The 18,562-nt window shown below is 33.8% G+C and overlaps 1 protein-coding gene across 1 annotated transcript in view; it reads right to left on the bottom strand.

The window, feature by feature from the left end:
• Positions 1-4,116: 4,116 nt before the first annotated feature.
• The window catches only part of LOC149773636 (cilia- and flagella-associated protein 298-like), a 32,447-nt gene continuing 18,001 nt past the window's right edge, over positions 4,117-18,562 (bottom strand). The window contains exons 7-8 of the mRNA XM_089946271.1: positions 11,407-11,502; positions 4,117-6,281 (exon numbers count right to left, since the gene is read on the bottom strand). Of these exons, the coding sequence (XP_089802397.1) occupies positions 6,171-6,281; positions 11,407-11,502 (207 nt within the window). The 3' untranslated portion in view covers positions 4,117-6,170. The remainder of the gene's footprint in view (positions 6,282-11,406; positions 11,503-18,562) is intronic.

The raw sequence follows: 18,562 nt of genomic DNA, 5'->3' as shown, positions 1-18,562 counted from the left end.
CTATAGCAGCGTATGGTGTTTTCACCAATAAACTTTTTATGGTACCTAGTTGGTGCTAATGAAAATGGTACCATTTGTACATTCACTATGGCTGCCATGAAATCTTCCCGTCTCTACTGAATGGCTGATCATTATGGTATGGGGGGGGGACCAAAAGACTTAATGATTTCTACTTTATACTAGATGTAAATGATGCCAATCTGACATCTAATATATTCAACACAGTATCTAATTCTAATTTGAAAATCTAGTTATAGCTAAAGAGTATCAGAGATGTTTTTAATACTCGGCAGTTAAAAGGAAAAAAGGTTTTATCTTAAAATTCTTATGCATAACCAATCGAGCCAGGTCATGGTCCTACCCATAAGAATGTGAACTAGAAATCATGTGTAAATTATAATAATAATAATGAGGACTTTGTATAGCACCTAATCTTTAGAAGCTTTAAGCACTTTACAACATTAGACAACACCTATAACATAAAAAAAATATACAGTGTAAAATGATATTATTACAAAAAACAAACACAATGAAATAAAAAATATAAAAAACATGCTGAAAATATTTAAGGTAGGAAATATTATTAAGTCTTTAAGTTTGTTCTTGCAGTCGAAATAAGTGAGTTTCAAGAGCCCTCTTGAATGTGATCACTGTGTCTTTGTGTCTAAGTTCAGTGGGCAATTCATTCCATGTTGCTGGGCCCTGGTATGCAAAAGAACGTTGTCCATATGACTTCGTTTTCATAGTGGGAATAACGAGTATACGATTGTCAGAAGAAGAGCATAAGTATCTTGCTGGTATGTACACATGGGTGAGGTTGAATAGGTATGTTGGACTGGAGTCCATCAGTGAAACGTAGCACAGAGAACAAATTTTGTGTTTGATTCTGGATCGAATGGATAGCCAGTGTAGGGTATAGAGCAGCGGGTAGGTGTGCTCAGAGTGTTACTCTAAGTATGATCTGAGCAGTTGTGTTTTGAAGTTTCTTAAGTAGATATTGAGATGAACCAGACAGAATTGTTACGATAGTCCAGTCTTGAAAGTACTGATGAACATACAAGTGTTTTAATGGCATCAACTGAAAGATATTTGCGAATGGAGCTGATGGGTCTCAGCTCAAGATATGCAGCCTTGTATATGTTCATGACATGTTGGTGCAACGTGAGAGTACTGTCCAGAGTGAATTTAATGTTGGTGTTACTGTAATTTATTGTTTGAGGTAATAAAGGATGCGACTGAGAAAGTCTTTGTGTTGTGATCAGAATGGCCTCAGTTTTATCATCATTCATCCGCAGCTTGTTACATGTCATCCATGATTTCACATCAGAAATGCACATCTCTACACTTTGGTGTGATGTGATGTGATTTGGATTTTTAATGTAGCTTTAACAATTTTCCAGTCATATCGCTACGATGTCTGCAGTGTGGCAGTTTATAGTGATGTCTAGCACTGGGGCATCATGCCGCAGACATGTAGCATGATGTCCCACCCAGTCACATTATCCTGACACCGGGCCAACCAGTCCTAACACTAACCTCTTAATGCTGAGCGCCAAGCGAAGCAGCTGTAAGTACCATTTTTGTAAGTCTTTGGTATGACTCGGCCAGGGATCGAACCCACGACCTCCTCTACACTTTGGATAGTAGCATCAACTTCAGTTGGGTGGCTAGATTTGTATATTTGGGTGTCGTCAGCATACAATTGGTGAGACACTGGATGATGATCGATGACACTTGAGAGCGACTGAGTGTATAGAATGAAGAGAACGGGTCCAAGAACAGACCCCTGTGAAACACCACAACATAGATTAACTGGGCTGGAGTGTATTCACTATCATAAAGGCATTTCTGCTAATTGCTCTGTAAGATTCCAAAAGTCAAAGTGCAACAAATTTGAAAAAAATTATTTAAATGGCATGCACAATTTTAATTAAGTTATCTATATATACTGTTATGTATATTTAATTTTTATTATTTATTGGCTTTTCTTAATGATTATATGTTATATACATTTATATTTTGCACCTGACCTTGTCCAAAATCAAGTGCAGTTTACCTGAACAAGGACATATTTTGTAAGGAGCAAAATACACTGATAATATTTCTCAGTGTGGATGAAATATTCAAACATTGTTAACATATGTTTACCTGAATTTGAGTTAAAAGATGGCCCTTGGATCTAACCTCAAAATCTTCCAGAATGTAAAATGGTATTTATGACCAAGGTAAAGCAGAGGGCTCTATAACCTTGTTTATCTAAAAATTACTCATTCTTGCCTTAACATCTTGATTCAGAATCAGTCTTATTGTTGTGTTTTTCATTTTGGTATATTTATTTATTCAAATTTGAATTATTATTCACTTGAAATACAATCTGCTCATCAATAATATTCCTGGACTGGAACATTAATTTAGAATTATAGTGAATTCAGACAAGCAAATTTTTAATTATATTATTGTGATACATTAAAAGGCTGTTAGCACATAGCCACAATACAGGCCATTGGCACATTGGCAGGTTCAAGACTACATGCACATCAAGCCATTCAGTATATTGGAATTTATTTGGATTACCACTGGAATTCAGTTGGAACTGCATACATTTGGACTTGTAGAATGTTTAATCGTTTGGGATTTAATTCACAGTAATAAGTTCTTTTTCAAATTTTCACTTTATATACTAGAGAAATAAATTATATGTTGAATTTTACAAAACATGTTGGTTTTTGATATTTTCTGTTACTTAGTTTAAGACCATATAATAGTAATACCTAATTTAATTTCTGGAGTCTTTTTGTTTGTTGTTGTTAGTACATCTGCACAAAATCTGGAGTTTTCCAACATTTAATTTAAATTTACTAAACTTTATGGATGGTTTGCACTAGGGGTAAGGAAGAAGCCTAACAGTTTGTAGGTTAAATGTTGAGGTAAATGAAAGAAGAAATACTGTTTCTGCAAAATAACATTAGTTCTGCGTCACCTGGACCAAGTTTTGTGGTTAGCTTGTTTTTGATACTAGAAAAAAGTCCACAGATTTTGAGGTCAAAAGGTGGAAGTTAATGGTCAATGCATCTTAATGAGGAAATATTAATCTGCACAATATTATTTCTACAAAATGGACAAGGACCAAACTTTGTGGATGGCTTCTTCCTGGGGTTAGGAAAACATCTATTAACTTTGGAGTGAATAAGTCAAAAGTCTAGGCTACAGACTGAAATAAGAAAAATGGTTTAAGTTCATGATCATGTAATTTCACCAAAGTTTGTGAATAACTTGCACATAAAAAACAAAGCAGTCAGTTAATTTGGAACTCGAAAGTTCAAAGGTTGTCAATGTGTATGAAAGAAGAAAAATAATTTCTGCACAATAACATTAGTTACAAGACCACATACATCAACCAGTTTGTGGGGAGCTTGGTCTTTTATGGTATGGAAATAAATTAACGATTTGAAGATCAAATGTCAAGGTCACTGTAGCTTAAAGAAAAATGTTTTGTTCTAAACCAAAAGTAAGTTTCTTGACCAAATTTTGAGCAAATAAAGAAACCTATATTTTGAGATCTAACAATAAGAGGTCGTAGTAAAATCTATTAAGTTTCTTTACAGCAATATTAGTTTAAAACAAAGGTCCTGGTCATTTAGACTTAAGGGTCAATAACCTCCCGAGTCAACCATGTAAAATTAGTGCCTACAAAGCAGACTAATAAACACGGTCAACCATGCCATTCTAGTGCCTACAAAGAGGACTATTAAATAGTCAACTAAGTGTGTGTATGTGTGATTTGGATTTTTAACTTAGGCTTCAAAAGATTTCAGTCATATCGCTATGATGTCTGCAGTGTGACAGTTCATAGTGATGTCTAGCGCCAGGGCATCATGCCGCAGATATGTAGCATCATGTCTCACCCAGTCACATTATCCTGACACCAAGCTGACAGGACCTAATGCTAACCTCTTAAAGCTGAGTGCCAAGCGAGACAGCTGCTTGTACCATTTTTGTAAGTCTGCAACTACTAGACTACCAGAGCAGTCGCACAAAGCTGATATCATAAAATGGTCAGGTTAATGAGGTTATGTCTGCTTCTCACTGTAAGTTGGCAAATTAGAAAAAAAGACATTGTGCAGAATCATTTATTTCAATAATTTACATCATTAATATAAGAACACAAATCTTGACAAACAAACAACTGAATCTGAGATTTGATAAATCAATGAATCTTTAAACATGGCTTAATATATAATAGCTGCTTTATTTGAACAAACCAAGTCCAACGCCCAAATAAATTATTATTTATCATATACCAGCAACATTAAGTAGAAAAATAGTAATTGGCATGCATAAATATACCCCCCCCCATCACACCCATACCCCTTGATGAAAATGAATCTAAAGTATAAAATGCTGCACAACTCTTTTGAAAAATATGAGTAGCCTAATTTTGTCAACATGCATACCCTCTGATAATGACAATAATGCAAAATTTCACCACTATTCATTACAAAGTGCAAGCAGCTGCAGTCAAAAGTCATAAAGTGCAACAAATCTTACAAAGTCTGGGAGCACACAAATTTGTCATCTTTAGATGATAGTCACACTGGGTATCAAGTTTCACATTGAGTTGTAGAAACTGCAAGACAAGCTGCATGTAACAAAGGGTAATAAATTTAACAACCATGATGCCATAGCAGAGGGATCTGTCGATATGCACATTTTCAGGTGATGACCATCGTGGCAATCCATCAAAAACTGGGAGACTAGTGGGTACTAGACAGAAGGATGGCCAGAAATCTGAATTACTCTGTATAGTTGCATTATCAAAATGCATGTAGGTTTTTATGGCTGTCATTTAGTAATGATGAAGACATTTTTTCTTAAAATAACAAGATAATTCCACAACTTTTTTAAACTAATAATGTTCGCTCTATGTTCCACAAACGATTTATACATCATAAACAACAGTCAACACAAAATGATTTTTTAAGCAACTGCACTTCTCAGAATATTGGTTGACAAGAGTCCCTTGAAACTACGGATGCTCTAACAGCCAAAGAGAACTTTCAGAAATTCAAGATTAGACCATTTCTTCTGCTCAACTCAAGTGTTGAAACCATCTCTGGTATTCCTAAGCAATAACAAGATTTTCAAAATTGCTACAGTGTGGATGTTCAAGTGGCAAAATTTTATTTTAGGACGTCGTAAGATGCCTTTAGATGAAAACCCCATGTTGATAGGACTTTCCATTTTGTAGAAGTAACAATAACAAGGTGGCTATATTGGATATCATATTGGCATCGTTTTCATTTAAGACCAACTAGATATTATAAAATAGTCTTTTAGTGAAAGCATAAAATCCATGTGACCAGCCATCTAGGATTTGTAGCTATAACAAGAATTTCGAGATGGCCATATTAGAGGTAAGATCAGAACCATTTTCATTTATACCAACCAGACGAAGTGAAAACTGCATGCTGATATGACAATTCAATTGGGAATAGTGATAAGGTTCTTAGGATGGTCACTGTGGTGGTCATACTGGATGAGTGGGTGGCATCAATTTCATTTTAGGACCAATCAAATACCCCATTTTCATATGACTCAGTCCATTCAGTAGTGATAACAAGATTTTCAAGATGGCTGCTGTGGTAACCAAATTGGATTTGGAAGTGGCACCCTTTTCATTTAGACATGAGTTGTTTTTTTGGTGAAATCCCTATAGCAATAATACTTTTCAAGAGTAGTGGTGAAAAGATTTTCATATATTGGTTGCCAGATTGGCACCATTTTCATATAGGACCAACCAGTCTTTTAGTGAAACCCCATGTTGAAATAATCATCCATTCATAAAAACAAGCAATAACAAAACTGCCATGATGACTGCTGTGGTGGTTATAACAAAAGTCAGATTTTATTTGGGACCAACTAGACCATTATAAGACGTCTTTTAGTAAAGAAAGCCATGTTGACATCACCAACAAGATTTTCAAGATGGCCACTGTGGTGACAGTACTAGACATCAGATCAGCACCATTTTCATTAGTGACCAAGTAGACAAAGTATTTTCGTGAAAACTCCATGCTGATGATATGTCCAAATAGGTAACAATAATGAGATTTTCAAGATGGCCACTGTGGTGACCATACCATACATCAGATCATAATAATGAGTGAATGTTATCGTGGTCCCCATTTAATATCCTTGATTCCCTGGAAACTTCTCTTAAGCTGGTTGTTGTCAGCCCATGGTGAGTCGAGATACGAGTCATCCTGTTGGACTTCAAGTTTCTGAAATGCAAAAATATATAATCTTAATAAACTGCTTACTTGATATCAATATATGAAATACTTGATACATGTATCAATATATGAAATACTTGATATCAAATCAGTTGAATATTTTATATTTGTAAACTCTGGATACCATACAGTGAAATAAAGTTTCATAAATTTGGTTCTGACATGAGTATAAATACAGATTTCTGTTTATCACATGAGAAATTACATAAATTCTGAGCGCTAAATTAAGTCAAAAACTGCATTGTTTTGACTTTAAAGTATATTCAGAAATCTCAGATATTACTATTTGATTTTTGGGGTAAACCATAATATCATAATATTTCAGCACTATATATCAATAATATGCAATTGAACCATCAGTGACAAGGTGCATTATGGGATTAAATTATTGGATGAGCAGACAGCATCCAATTCCACAAAAACATTGCACTAAAGTGTGCCAATCAATGTAGACTATGTCAGCTGAAGGAGGAAATGTACAAAATGCTTGAGGGTCAGGGGAGGGGGGATCTCGAGACGTCTAGCTATGATAAACTAGCAGACTTACAAGGTGACTCCTCCCCACCCTTTGGTCCAAATGTTAAAGTTTCTAAATCTGTATCACACACACCCCTCTCTGCATTGTGGGTAGAAAAAAGTAAAACTTTATAGGAGAAATAAAGTAGTTTTGAAGTGTTTATTTATTGCATCCCCAGGCCTAAAGTATATTCAAAACAGTGAAGTATATTTCCTTTGCAAGAATTACACCATTTGGCTAATCTCACCTGTTACAAAAAGTTGAAGTGGTCATTCCCATGGATCAGTACATTTTGTCCTTTTCATGCATGCAAACTCTATGTTATATTTGTTGTAGAAAAGCACATTTATCCCTTTAATATGTGTAGACGTTAGGACTGGTATTTCCTTAGATCAAATCTAATGAGCTTATTTATAAATCCTGTATACAAGAGCAAGGGACAAGAATTATCTGAGAAGAAAGGACAAATTTGTTTCTTGTACTGAGTATGGCATGCAAACTCTGTTTCCTTGTATTTCTTTGTTGCTATCATGTTTTTGTTATACTGTTTCCTGAGACTCCTATGTCAGTCCATCTACCTTGTGCAATGCTTCTCATCATCAACACTTAAGAGACTTTAAACTCTCATTTCTTTATGCGACACTGAGATGTAATGGATCTTTATTGATACTCCGCCTAAACTACTCAGAAAATTGCCTTGCACCTTTACACACTAATTCATCCCACAGTTTGGTTGGTCCTAAATGAAAATGGTGTTGTTTGGGCATCAAATATGGTTGCTACTTTTGGCCATCTTGAAAATCTTGTTACAGCTACTCCTACTGAACTGATCATCATATCAACATGGAGTTTTATTAAAAGACCTCTTCAAATGTCTAGTTAGTCCTAAAATGAAAATGGTGCCAATCTGACATCCAATATGGCCACCATGGCAGCCATCTTGAAAATCTTGTCACCGATAACTTCTTTTGAATGGATAGCATATCAACATCGAGTTTTCATAAAAACACTTCTTATGATGTTTAGTTGGTTCTGAATGAAAATGATGCTGATCTGACATCTAACATGGTCATCTTGGTAGCCATCTTGAAAATCTTGTTATCACTACTATACTCCTCCTGAACAGATGGTATTATCAACATGATGTTTTCACTAAAAGACTTCTTTTGATATCTTGCTGAATCCAAAAATCAACATGGTGTCAATGTGACTCTATTATGGCTACCACATCAGTCATCTTGAAATTTTTGTTATTGCTAGTTTTCGGAATGGATGTTTATATCAACATGAAATTTTCACCAAAAGACTTCTCATAATGCCTAGATGGTCCTAAATGAAAATGGTATTGCTCAGGGGTCTAATATGGCTGCCACAGTGACTAGCTTTAAAATCTTGTTATACTTATGCAGTATCTCAGAGTACAAACTGTAACATGGCACAAAAATGGCTATATTTAGGCAGTATCCCATTGCATAAACTATAATAGGGCACAAAAATAACTATCTTTAGGCAGTATCTCTCGGTACAAACTGTAATAGGGCACAAAAATAGCTATATTTAGGCAGTATCTCAGGGTACAAACTGTTAATAGGGCACAAAAATAGCTATATTTAGGGAGTATTCCAGGGTACAAATTGTAATAGGGCACAAAAATAGCTATCTTTAGTCAGTATCTCAGGGTACAAACTGTAATAGGGCACAAAAATAGCTACCTTTAGGCAGTATCCCATGGCACAAACTGTAATAGGGCACAAAAATAACTATCTTTAGGCAGTACCCATTGGCACAAACTGTAATAGGGCACAAAAATAACTATCTTTAGGGAGTGTTCCACAGTACAAACAGGGGTGAAAATTGTCACGGACACAGATGGGCTTTCTTACATCTTATATAGCTGTATATACAACTGACATTGTCCCAGATGTCACCAAACTGGACTGTCATTGTGAGGATGCCCCAGATGTCACAAAACTGGACTGTCATTGTGAGAATGCCCTAGATGCAAGCTATCATGTGGATGATTTTTATGGACCCTATGACTTGCAAGTTATCAAGGGATATGTGTATTTCAGTAAGGCTTTTATTTATGATAGAATACTTAGGGCTTCATTTCTTCATTTTAGAATGATAACTCACAAAGAAGTGTACAAGTCCATAAACATTAACCACATGATAACATGCAAGTGATGGGGTCCGTAAACATTAACCACATGATAACTTGCAAGTGATGGGGTCCATAAACATTAACCACATGATAGCTTGCAAGTGATGGAGTCCATAAACATTAACCACATGATAGCTTGCAAGTGATGGGGTCCGTAAACATTAACCACATGATAGCTTGCAAGTGATGGGGTCCGTAAACATTAACCACATGATAGCTTTCAAGTGATGGGGTCCGTAAACATTAACCACATGATAGCTTGCAAGTGATGGGGTCCGTAAACATTAACCACATGATAACATGCAAGTGATGGGGTCCATAAACATTAACCACATGATAACTTGCAAGTGATGGGGTCCATAAACATTAACCACATGATAGCTTGCAAGTGATGGAGTCCATAAACATTAACCACATGATAGCTTGCAAGTGATGGGGTCCGTAAACATTAACCACATGATAGCTTGCAAGTGATGGGGTCCGTAAACATTAACCACATGATAGCTTTCAAGTGATGGGGTCCGTAAACATTAACCACATGATAGCTTGCAAGTGATGGGGTCCATAAACATTAACCACATGATAGCTTCCAAGTGATGGGGTCCATAAACATTAACCACATGATAGCTTTCAAGTGATGGGGTCCATAAACATTAACCACACGATAGCTTTCAAGTGATGGGGTCCGTAAACATTAACCACATGATAGCTTGCAAGTGATGGGGTCCATAAACATTAACCACAACAAAGGCAAGGGTAGGATAGCTAGAGAGTCTCAAATTTTGGTTACAAGTTTGATGGGAGGTGGGAAGAATAGTGTGTTTACAACTCATTGATACATGAGAAATATAATCTCCAATGTTTTACACAAATATTCATTAAATAGGTTTGTTTACTTATGGATATTAGATCAGAAGAAGTACAATTAAAGCCAGTCATGTGACAACAGACTCCTAATAAAGATCAAGCTGACATGCAGTGCTCACAAACCCATCTATCAGTAAAGTTGGAGTTACTTCCCTTTTAAGGTTAGACTATGTTATCCATTGTAAGGGAACACCAATGAACTAAAATTTCATAATTAGAAACAAACTCATAAACTACTGAGGCCAAACCATAGATATTTATGGGCTGGTTAATTCTTCAAGATAATGATTTTAAACATTGCTTCACTGACAGCACATGACAAGCTGCAGAAAGACAGCAATTAATCAGGGTCTGTTGTTGTTGTTGTTGTTCTAGGGTTTAATGCCATTTTTCAGCACAAGATAGGCTATACATGGCGGCCAGTATTAATGGTGGAGGAAGAACTCTGGAAAACCCACGTTAGAACCACCGACCCAAAAGAAGCTACTGGCATAATCAGGGTCTCATAGAAGCACTATTAGATATCACTGAAAAAGCTGAGTACTTTCGATGTTCGAACAGAAGCAGGTACGTCACATTCATAATGACTGGATTTTACAAAATCAAAAATAAGATTAAAACATGAACTTCACCTGACAAGACTTCTTTAATTGGTATACTGATCTTGATTTCTTGTTAAAATCTGTAAATTTAATGCTACCAATTCCAAATATAGGATTTCTTATTAAAATTTGTCTTTAATACTACCAATTCCAAATATGGGATTTCTTGTTAAAATCTGTCAATTTAATGCTGCCAATTCCAAATTAACATGCATGAACCACCACTTTCAATGATAAAATGAGCAGTAAACTGTGCATTCATTTACCCATTGAGATTGTGATTTTCAAGAAAGGTACTGTTTGTTTTTTCCATTAGAAAAGTACTGGGACCACATTAGAAGTGGGTTTGTGAGTTATCATTCTAAAATGAAGAAATAGTATACACTTCTTTGTGAGTTATCATTCTAAAATGAAGAAATGGTATGCACTTCTTTGTGAGTTATGATTCTAAAATGAAGAAATAGTATACAATTCTTTGTGAGTTATCATTCTAAAATGAAGAAATGGTATACACTTCTTTGTGAGTTATCATTCTAAAATGAAGAAATGGTATACACTTCTTTGTGAGTTATCATTCTAAAATGAAGAAACACTTCTTTATTATTCCTTTCAAATGCACTAACATACTTCAATCCAAAGCTGTTGATACTTGGTTTGGTTGTTTTCAAAGAGAAATTAACTAATTCTTTATTATTACAGAGATAAAAATAATACTGTTTTTGATGCAGATAAGAACCACTCTAAATCTTCTATTACAAATCTACAGTACAGGCAAAGAACAATAGTTTCAACTAAAAGTTTAGGAATTTGATTTTTTGGTGAGAAGAATCTGCCAACTTGATATGACATTTCAATTATTCAGATCCTGACAGCTGTACCTGTGAAGGTTTTAAAATTTTTATTCAGTAGTGAATCTTAAATCATATGCCTAGTATTTCTAAAAATAAATAATCACTATTTTACTTTCATTTCTTCCTGCTTCTTGTAGTAGTATGCCATCATCTGCTTCTGTTCATTTTCGCTGACAACTGGCTCTCTACCTGGGGCACCTTGGCCTTTCTGCATTATGGAAACAAGAATGAACAAGAAAGAACATACTTTATCTCCATACGTTTTTATATCCATATTTAAAACAAAATAATGATAGATTACCTTTCATACACATCCTAATTTTCATGCAATCTCAGTATGTCATAATGATAAGAAAGCAATGTTTATATCTGTAAATGGTTTATTTTAGTTTATGGTGTAAATGGTTTGATTTAGTTTATGGTATAAATGGTTTATTTTAGTTTATGGTGTAAATGGTTTATTTTAGTTTATGGTGTAAATGGTTTGATTTAGTTTATGGTGTAAATGGTTTATTTTAGTTTATATCCGTAAATGGTTTATTTTAGTTTATATCCGTAAATGGTTTATTTTAGTTTATGGTGTAAATGGTTTAATTTAGTTTATATCTGTAAATGGTTTATTTAAGTTTATGGTGTAAATGGTTTATTTTAAGTTATGGTGTAAATGGTTTAATTTAGTTTATAGTGTAAATGGTTTATTTTAGTTTATATCTGTAAATGGTTTATTTAAGTTTATGGTGTAAATGGTTTATTTTAGTTTATAGTGCAAATGGTTTATTTTAGTTTAAGGTGTAAATGGTTTAATTTAGTTTATAGTGTAAATGGTTTATTTTAGTTTATATCTGTAAATGGTTTATTTAAGTTTATGGTGTAAATGGTTTATTTTAGTTTATAGTGCAAATGGTTTATTTTAGTTTAAGGTGTAAATGGTTTAATTTAGTTTATAGTGTAAATGGTTTATTTTAGTTTATATCTGTAAATGGTTTATTTAAGTTTATGGTGTAAATGGTTTATTTTAAGTTATGGTGTAAATGGTTTAATTTAGTTTATAGTGTAAATGGTTTATTTTAGTTTATATCTGTAAATGGTTTATTTAAGTTTATGGTGTAAATGGTTTATTTTAGTTTATAGTGCAAATGGTTTATTTTAGTTTAAGGTGTAAATGGTTTAATTTAGTTTATAGTGTAAATGGTTTATTTTAGTTTATAGTGTAAATAGTTTATTTTAGTTTATATCTGTAAATGGTTTATTTAAGTTTATGGTGTAAATGGTTTATTTTAGGTTATAGTGCAAATGGTTTATTTTAGTTTAAGGTGTAAATGGTTTAATTTAGTTTATAGTGTAAATGGTTTATTTTAGTTTATAGTGTAAATGGTTTATTTTAGTTTATATCTGTAAATGGTTTATTTAAGTTTATGGTGTAAATGGTTTATTTTAGGTTATAGTGCAAATGGTTTATTTTAGTTTATAGTGTAAATGGTTTATTTTAGTTTATAGTATAAATGGTTTATTTTAGTTTATAATGTAAATAGTTTATTTTAGTTTATAGTGTAAATGGCTTATTTTATTTACAGTGTAAACAGTTTATTTTAGTTGACTGCTAGTAAGCATTTATAAAATTGGCAAGTGTAAACAAATATGTGTGTAGCTTTTAATAACACAGGAATTGCCCAAAATGTTAAACAAATTTTCTGTTATTTCCTGTTTTTAATGTATGGATCATTCTCACATCAAAAGTGGCATTGCTAGGAAAAAAGCTGAAGTTGACAAAAATTTATTGTACCACAAATTACACAAAACTGTACATAAGGATGATGCTGCTGTCGTGGGGATTTTTCAAAAAGCACATTATTTATCATTGGAATGCATCCTCATTAACGGAAACCCCATTTCCAGTTTTTTAAGCATTTATTTATTGTAGATCTTACAAAAGCCTCACATTTATGGACAGCTCATCTGACTCTGACATAATAAGAGTTACAAGATGTTCAGCAAATAAAATAATCCCAAGCTGAGCAAGGTAAGGCATGAACTACGAATAAAACAATCCCAAGTTGAGCAAGGTAAGGCATGAACTATGAATAAAACAATCCCAAGTTGAGCAAGGTAAGGCATGAACTACAAATAAAACAATCCCAAGTTGAGCAAGGTAAGGCATGAACTACGAATAAAACAATCCCCAGCTGAGCAAGGTAAGGCATGAACTATGAATAAAACAATCCCAAGATGAGCAAGGTAAGGCATGAACTATGAATAAAATAATCCCAAGTTGAGCAAGGTAAGGCATGAACTATGAATAAAATAATCCCAAGTTGAGCAAGGTAAGGCATGAACTACGAATAAAACAATCCCCAGTTGAGCAAGGTAAGGCATGAACTATGAATAAAACAATCCCAAGTTGAGCAAGGTAAGGCATGAACTACGAATAAAACAATCCCAAGTTGAGCAATGTAAGGCATGAACTACAAATAAAACAATCCCAAGTTGAGCAAGGTAAGGCATGAACTACGAATAAAACAATCCCAAGTTGAGCAATGTAAGGCATGAACTACAAATAAAACAATCCCAAGTTGAGCAAGGTAAGGCATGAACTACGAATAAAACAATCCCAAGTTGAGCAAGGTAAGGCATGAACTACAAATAAAACAATCCCAAGTTGAGCAAGGTAAGGCATGAACTATGAATAAAATAATCCCAAGTTGAGGCAGTATGGCAAGCACTGCAAATAAAATAATCCCAAGTTGAGCAAGGTTAGGCATGAACTATGAATACAACAATCCCAAGTTGAGCAAGGTAAGGCATGAACTATGAATACAACAATCCCAAGTTGAGCAAGGTAAGGCATGAACTACAAATAAAACAATCCCAAGTTGAGCAAGGTAAGGCATGAACTACGAAGAAAATAATCCCAAGTTGAGCAAGGTAAGGCATGAACTATGAATAAAATAATCCCAAGTTGAGCAAGGTAAGGCATGAACTACAAATAAAACAATCCCAAGTTGAGCAAGGTAAGGCATGAACTATGAATAAAATAATCCCAAGTTGAGGCAGTATGGCAAGCACTGCAAATAAAATAATCCCAAGTTGAGCAAGGTTAGGCATGAACTATGAATACAACAATCCCAAGTTGAGCAAGGTAAGGCATGAACTATGAATACAACAATCCCAAGTTGAGCAAGGTAAGGCATGAACTACAAATAAAACAATCCCAAGTTGAGCAAGGTAAGGCATGAACTACGAAGAAAATAATCCCAAGTTGAGCAAGGTAAGGCATGAACTATGAATAAAATAATCCCAAGTTGAGCAAGGTAAGGCATGAACTACAAATAAAACAATCCCAAGTTGAGCAAGGTAAGGCATGAACTACAAATAAAACAATCCCAAGTTGAGCAAGGTAAGGCATGAACTATGAATAAAATAATCCCAAGCTGAGGCAGTATGGCAAGCACTGCAAATAAAATAATCCCAAGTTGAGCAAGGTTAGGCATGAACTATGAATACAACAATCCCAAGTTGAGCAAGGTAAGGCATGAACTATGAATACAACAATCCCAAGTTGAGCAAGGTAAGGCATGAACTACGAATAAAACAATCCCCAGTTGAGCAAGGTAAGGCATGAACTATGAATAAAACAATCCCAAGTTGAGCAATGTAAGGCATGAACTATGAATAAAATAATCCCAAGTTGAGCAAGGTAAGGCATGAACTACAAATAAAATAATCCCAAGTTGAGCAAGGTAAGGCATGAACTATGAATAAAACAATCCCAAGTTGAGCAAGGTAAGGCATGAACTACGAATAAAACAATCCCAAGTTGAGCAAGGTAAGGCATGAACTACGAATAAAACAATCCCAAGTTGAGCAAGGTAAGGCATGAACTACGAAGAAAATAATCCCAAGTTGAGCAAGGTAAGGCATGAACAACGAATAAAATAATCCCAAGTTGAGGCAGTATGGCAAGCACTGCAAATAAAAAAATCCCAAGTTGAGCAAGGTTAGGCATGAACTATGAATACAACAATCCCAAGTTGAGCAAGGTAAGGCATGAACTATGAATACAACAATCCCAAGTTGAGCAAGGTTAGGCATGAACTACGAATAAAACAATCCCAAGTTGAGCAAGGTAAAGCATGAACTACGAATAAAACAATCCCCAGTTGAGCAAGGTAAGGCATGAACTACGAATAAAATAATCCCAAGTTGAGCAAGGTTAGGCATGAACTATGAATAAAACAATCCCAAGTTGAGCAAGGTAAGGCATGAACTATGAATAAAATAATCCCAAGTTGAGCAAGGTAAGGCATGAACTGCAAATAAAATAATCCCAAGTTGAGCAAGGTAAGGCATGAACTATGAAGAAAATAATCCCAAGTTGAGGCAGTATGGCAAGCACTGCAAATAAAATAATCCGAAGTTGAGCAAGGTAAGGCATGAACTGCAAATAAAATAATCCCAAGCTGAGCAAGGTAAGGCATGAACTATGAATAAAATAATCCCAAGTTGAGGCAGTATGGCAAGCACTGCAAATAAAATAATCCCAAGTTGAGCAAGGTTAGGCATGAACTATGAATACAACAATCCCAAGTTGAGCAAGGTAAGGCATGAACTATGAATACAACAATTCCAAGTTGAGCAAGGTAAGGCATGAACTATGAATAAAACAATCCCAAGTTGAGCAAGGTAAGGCATGAACTACGAATAAAACAATCCCCAGTTGAGCAAGGTAAGGCATGAACTACGAATAAAATAATCCCAAGTTGAGCAAGGTTAGGCATGAACTATGAATACAACAATCCCAAGTTGAGCAAGGTAAGGCATGAACTATGAATAAAATAATCCCAAGATGAGCAAGGTAAGGCATCAACTGCAAATAAAATAATCCCAAACTGATGTCAGAATAGCATGTGCCACATTTTAAACAACCATGAACCACAAATAAAATAACCCCAAGCTGAGGTCAGTACAGCATGCAAATAAAACAATCCCACGTTGAGGGTGGTATGGCAAGCGCTGCAAATAAAACAATCCCAAGTTGAGACAGTATGGCATATACCACAAATAAAACAATCCCAAGCTGAGCAATGTAAGGCACGAACTGCACATTGTCAGTATTTTAAATATAATAAGCCATCAGCTGTGAGGTCTAATTTGAAGACAAGGGCAAAGTTGGAGTTTCTAAATATTTAGATTAAACAATTATCGTACTAAATGCACACATTTACAAATTTCAGCAAATGTTGCAGTTTTAACTCTTAAAAAAATAGGTCTTGACCAGAAAATGTGTCTCAGACCAGGAAACAATTTTATTTAGTTATCATGACCAGAAATTGTGTTTTAGACCAGGAAACAACAATTTTATTTAGTATCATAACCAGAAAATGTGTTTCAGACCAGGAAACAACAATTTTATTTAGTATCATAACCAGAAAATGTGTTTCAGACCAGGAAACAACAATTTTATTTAGTATCATAACCAGAAAATGTGTTTTAGACTAAGAAACAACAATTTTATTTAGTATCATAACCAGAAAATGTGTTTCAGACCAGGAAACAACAATTTTATTTAGTATCATAACCAGAAAATGTGTTTCAGACCAGGAAACAACAATTTTATTTAGTATCATAACCAGAAAATGTGTTTCAGACCAGGAAACAACAATTTTATTTAGTATCATAACCAGAAATTGTGTTTCAGACCAGGAAACAACAATTTTATTTAGTATCATAACCAGAAATTGTGTTTTAGACCAGAAAACAACAATTTTATTTAGTATCATAACCAGAAATTGTGTTTCAGACCAAGACCAACAATTTTATTTAGTATCATAACCAGAAATTGTGTTTCAGACCAGGACCAACAATTTTATTTAGTATCATAACTAGAAATTGTGTTTTACTTCAGGACAAAACAAAATTGTATTTAGATCTGGACCAGAAAATCTATTTTAGATCAATAACAGAAACTGAATTTTAGATCAGGACATTAAAATATTTTTACATCAGAGGCAGAAATTGTATTTTAAATTAGGACAAGAAATTTTATTTTACACTCAGACTAGACGTTGTATTTTATATCAATACCAGAAATTGTGTTTTAGATTATGACCTGAAATTGTATTTTAAACTATGACCAGAAATTTTAATTTAGATAAGGACTAGACATTGTGTTTTCGATTATGACCTGAAATTGTATTTTAAACTATGACCATAAATTTTAATTTAGATAAGGATTAGACACTGTGTTTTAGATGAGGACCTGAAATTGTATTTTAAACTATGACCATAAATTTTAATTTAGATAAGGATTAGACATTGTGTTTTAGATGAGGACCTGAAAATTGTATTTTAAACTATGACCATAAATTTTAATTTAGATAAGGACTAGACATTGTGTTTTAGATGAGGACCTGAAATTGTATTTTAAACTATGACCAGAAATTTTAATTTAGATAAGGACTAGACATTGTGTTTTAGATGAGGACCTGAAATTGTATTTTAAACTACGACCAGAAATTTTAATTTAGATAAGGACTAGACATTGTGTTTTAGATTATGACCTGAAATTGTATTTTAAACTATGACCATAAATTTTAATTTAGATAAGGATTAGACACTGTGTTTTAGATTATGACCTGAAATTGTATTTTAAACTATGACCAGAAATTTTAATTTAGATAAGGACTAGACATTGTGTTTTAGATGAGGACCTAAAAATTGTATTTTAAACTACAACCAGAAATTTTAATTTAGATAAGGACTAGACATTGTGTTTTAGATGAGGACCTGAAAATTGTATTTTAAACTACAACCAGAAATTTTAATTTAGATAAGGACTAGACATTGTGTTTTAGATGAGGACCTGAAAATTGTATTTTAAACTATGACCAGAAATTTTAATTTAGATAAGGACTAGACATTGTGTTTTAGATGAGGACCTGAAATTGTATTTTAAACTATGACCAGAAATTTTAATTTAGATAAGGACTAGACATTGTGTTTTAGATGAGGACCTGAAATTGTATTTTAAACTATGACCAGAAATTTTAATTTAGATAAGGACTAGACATTGTGTTTTAGATGAGGACCTGAAATTGTATTTTAAACTATGACCAGAAATTTTAATTTAGATAAGGACTAGACATTGTGTTTTAGATGAGGACCTAAAAATTGTATTTTAAACTACAACCAGAAATTTTAATTTAGATAAGGACTAGACATTGTGTTTTAGATGAGGACCTGAAAATTGTATTTTAAACTATGACCAGAAA

The sequence above is a fragment of the Sinohyriopsis cumingii genome, unplaced genomic scaffold, assembly GCF_028554795.1.
Source record: "Sinohyriopsis cumingii isolate HCF-2022 unplaced genomic scaffold, ASM2855479v2 utg000622l, whole genome shotgun sequence".
Classification (NCBI taxonomy): domain Eukaryota; kingdom Metazoa; phylum Mollusca; class Bivalvia; order Unionida; family Unionidae; genus Sinohyriopsis; species Sinohyriopsis cumingii.
Note: the sequence above shows the minus strand (reverse complement) of the source record. Positions and strands in the feature narration are given on the sequence as shown.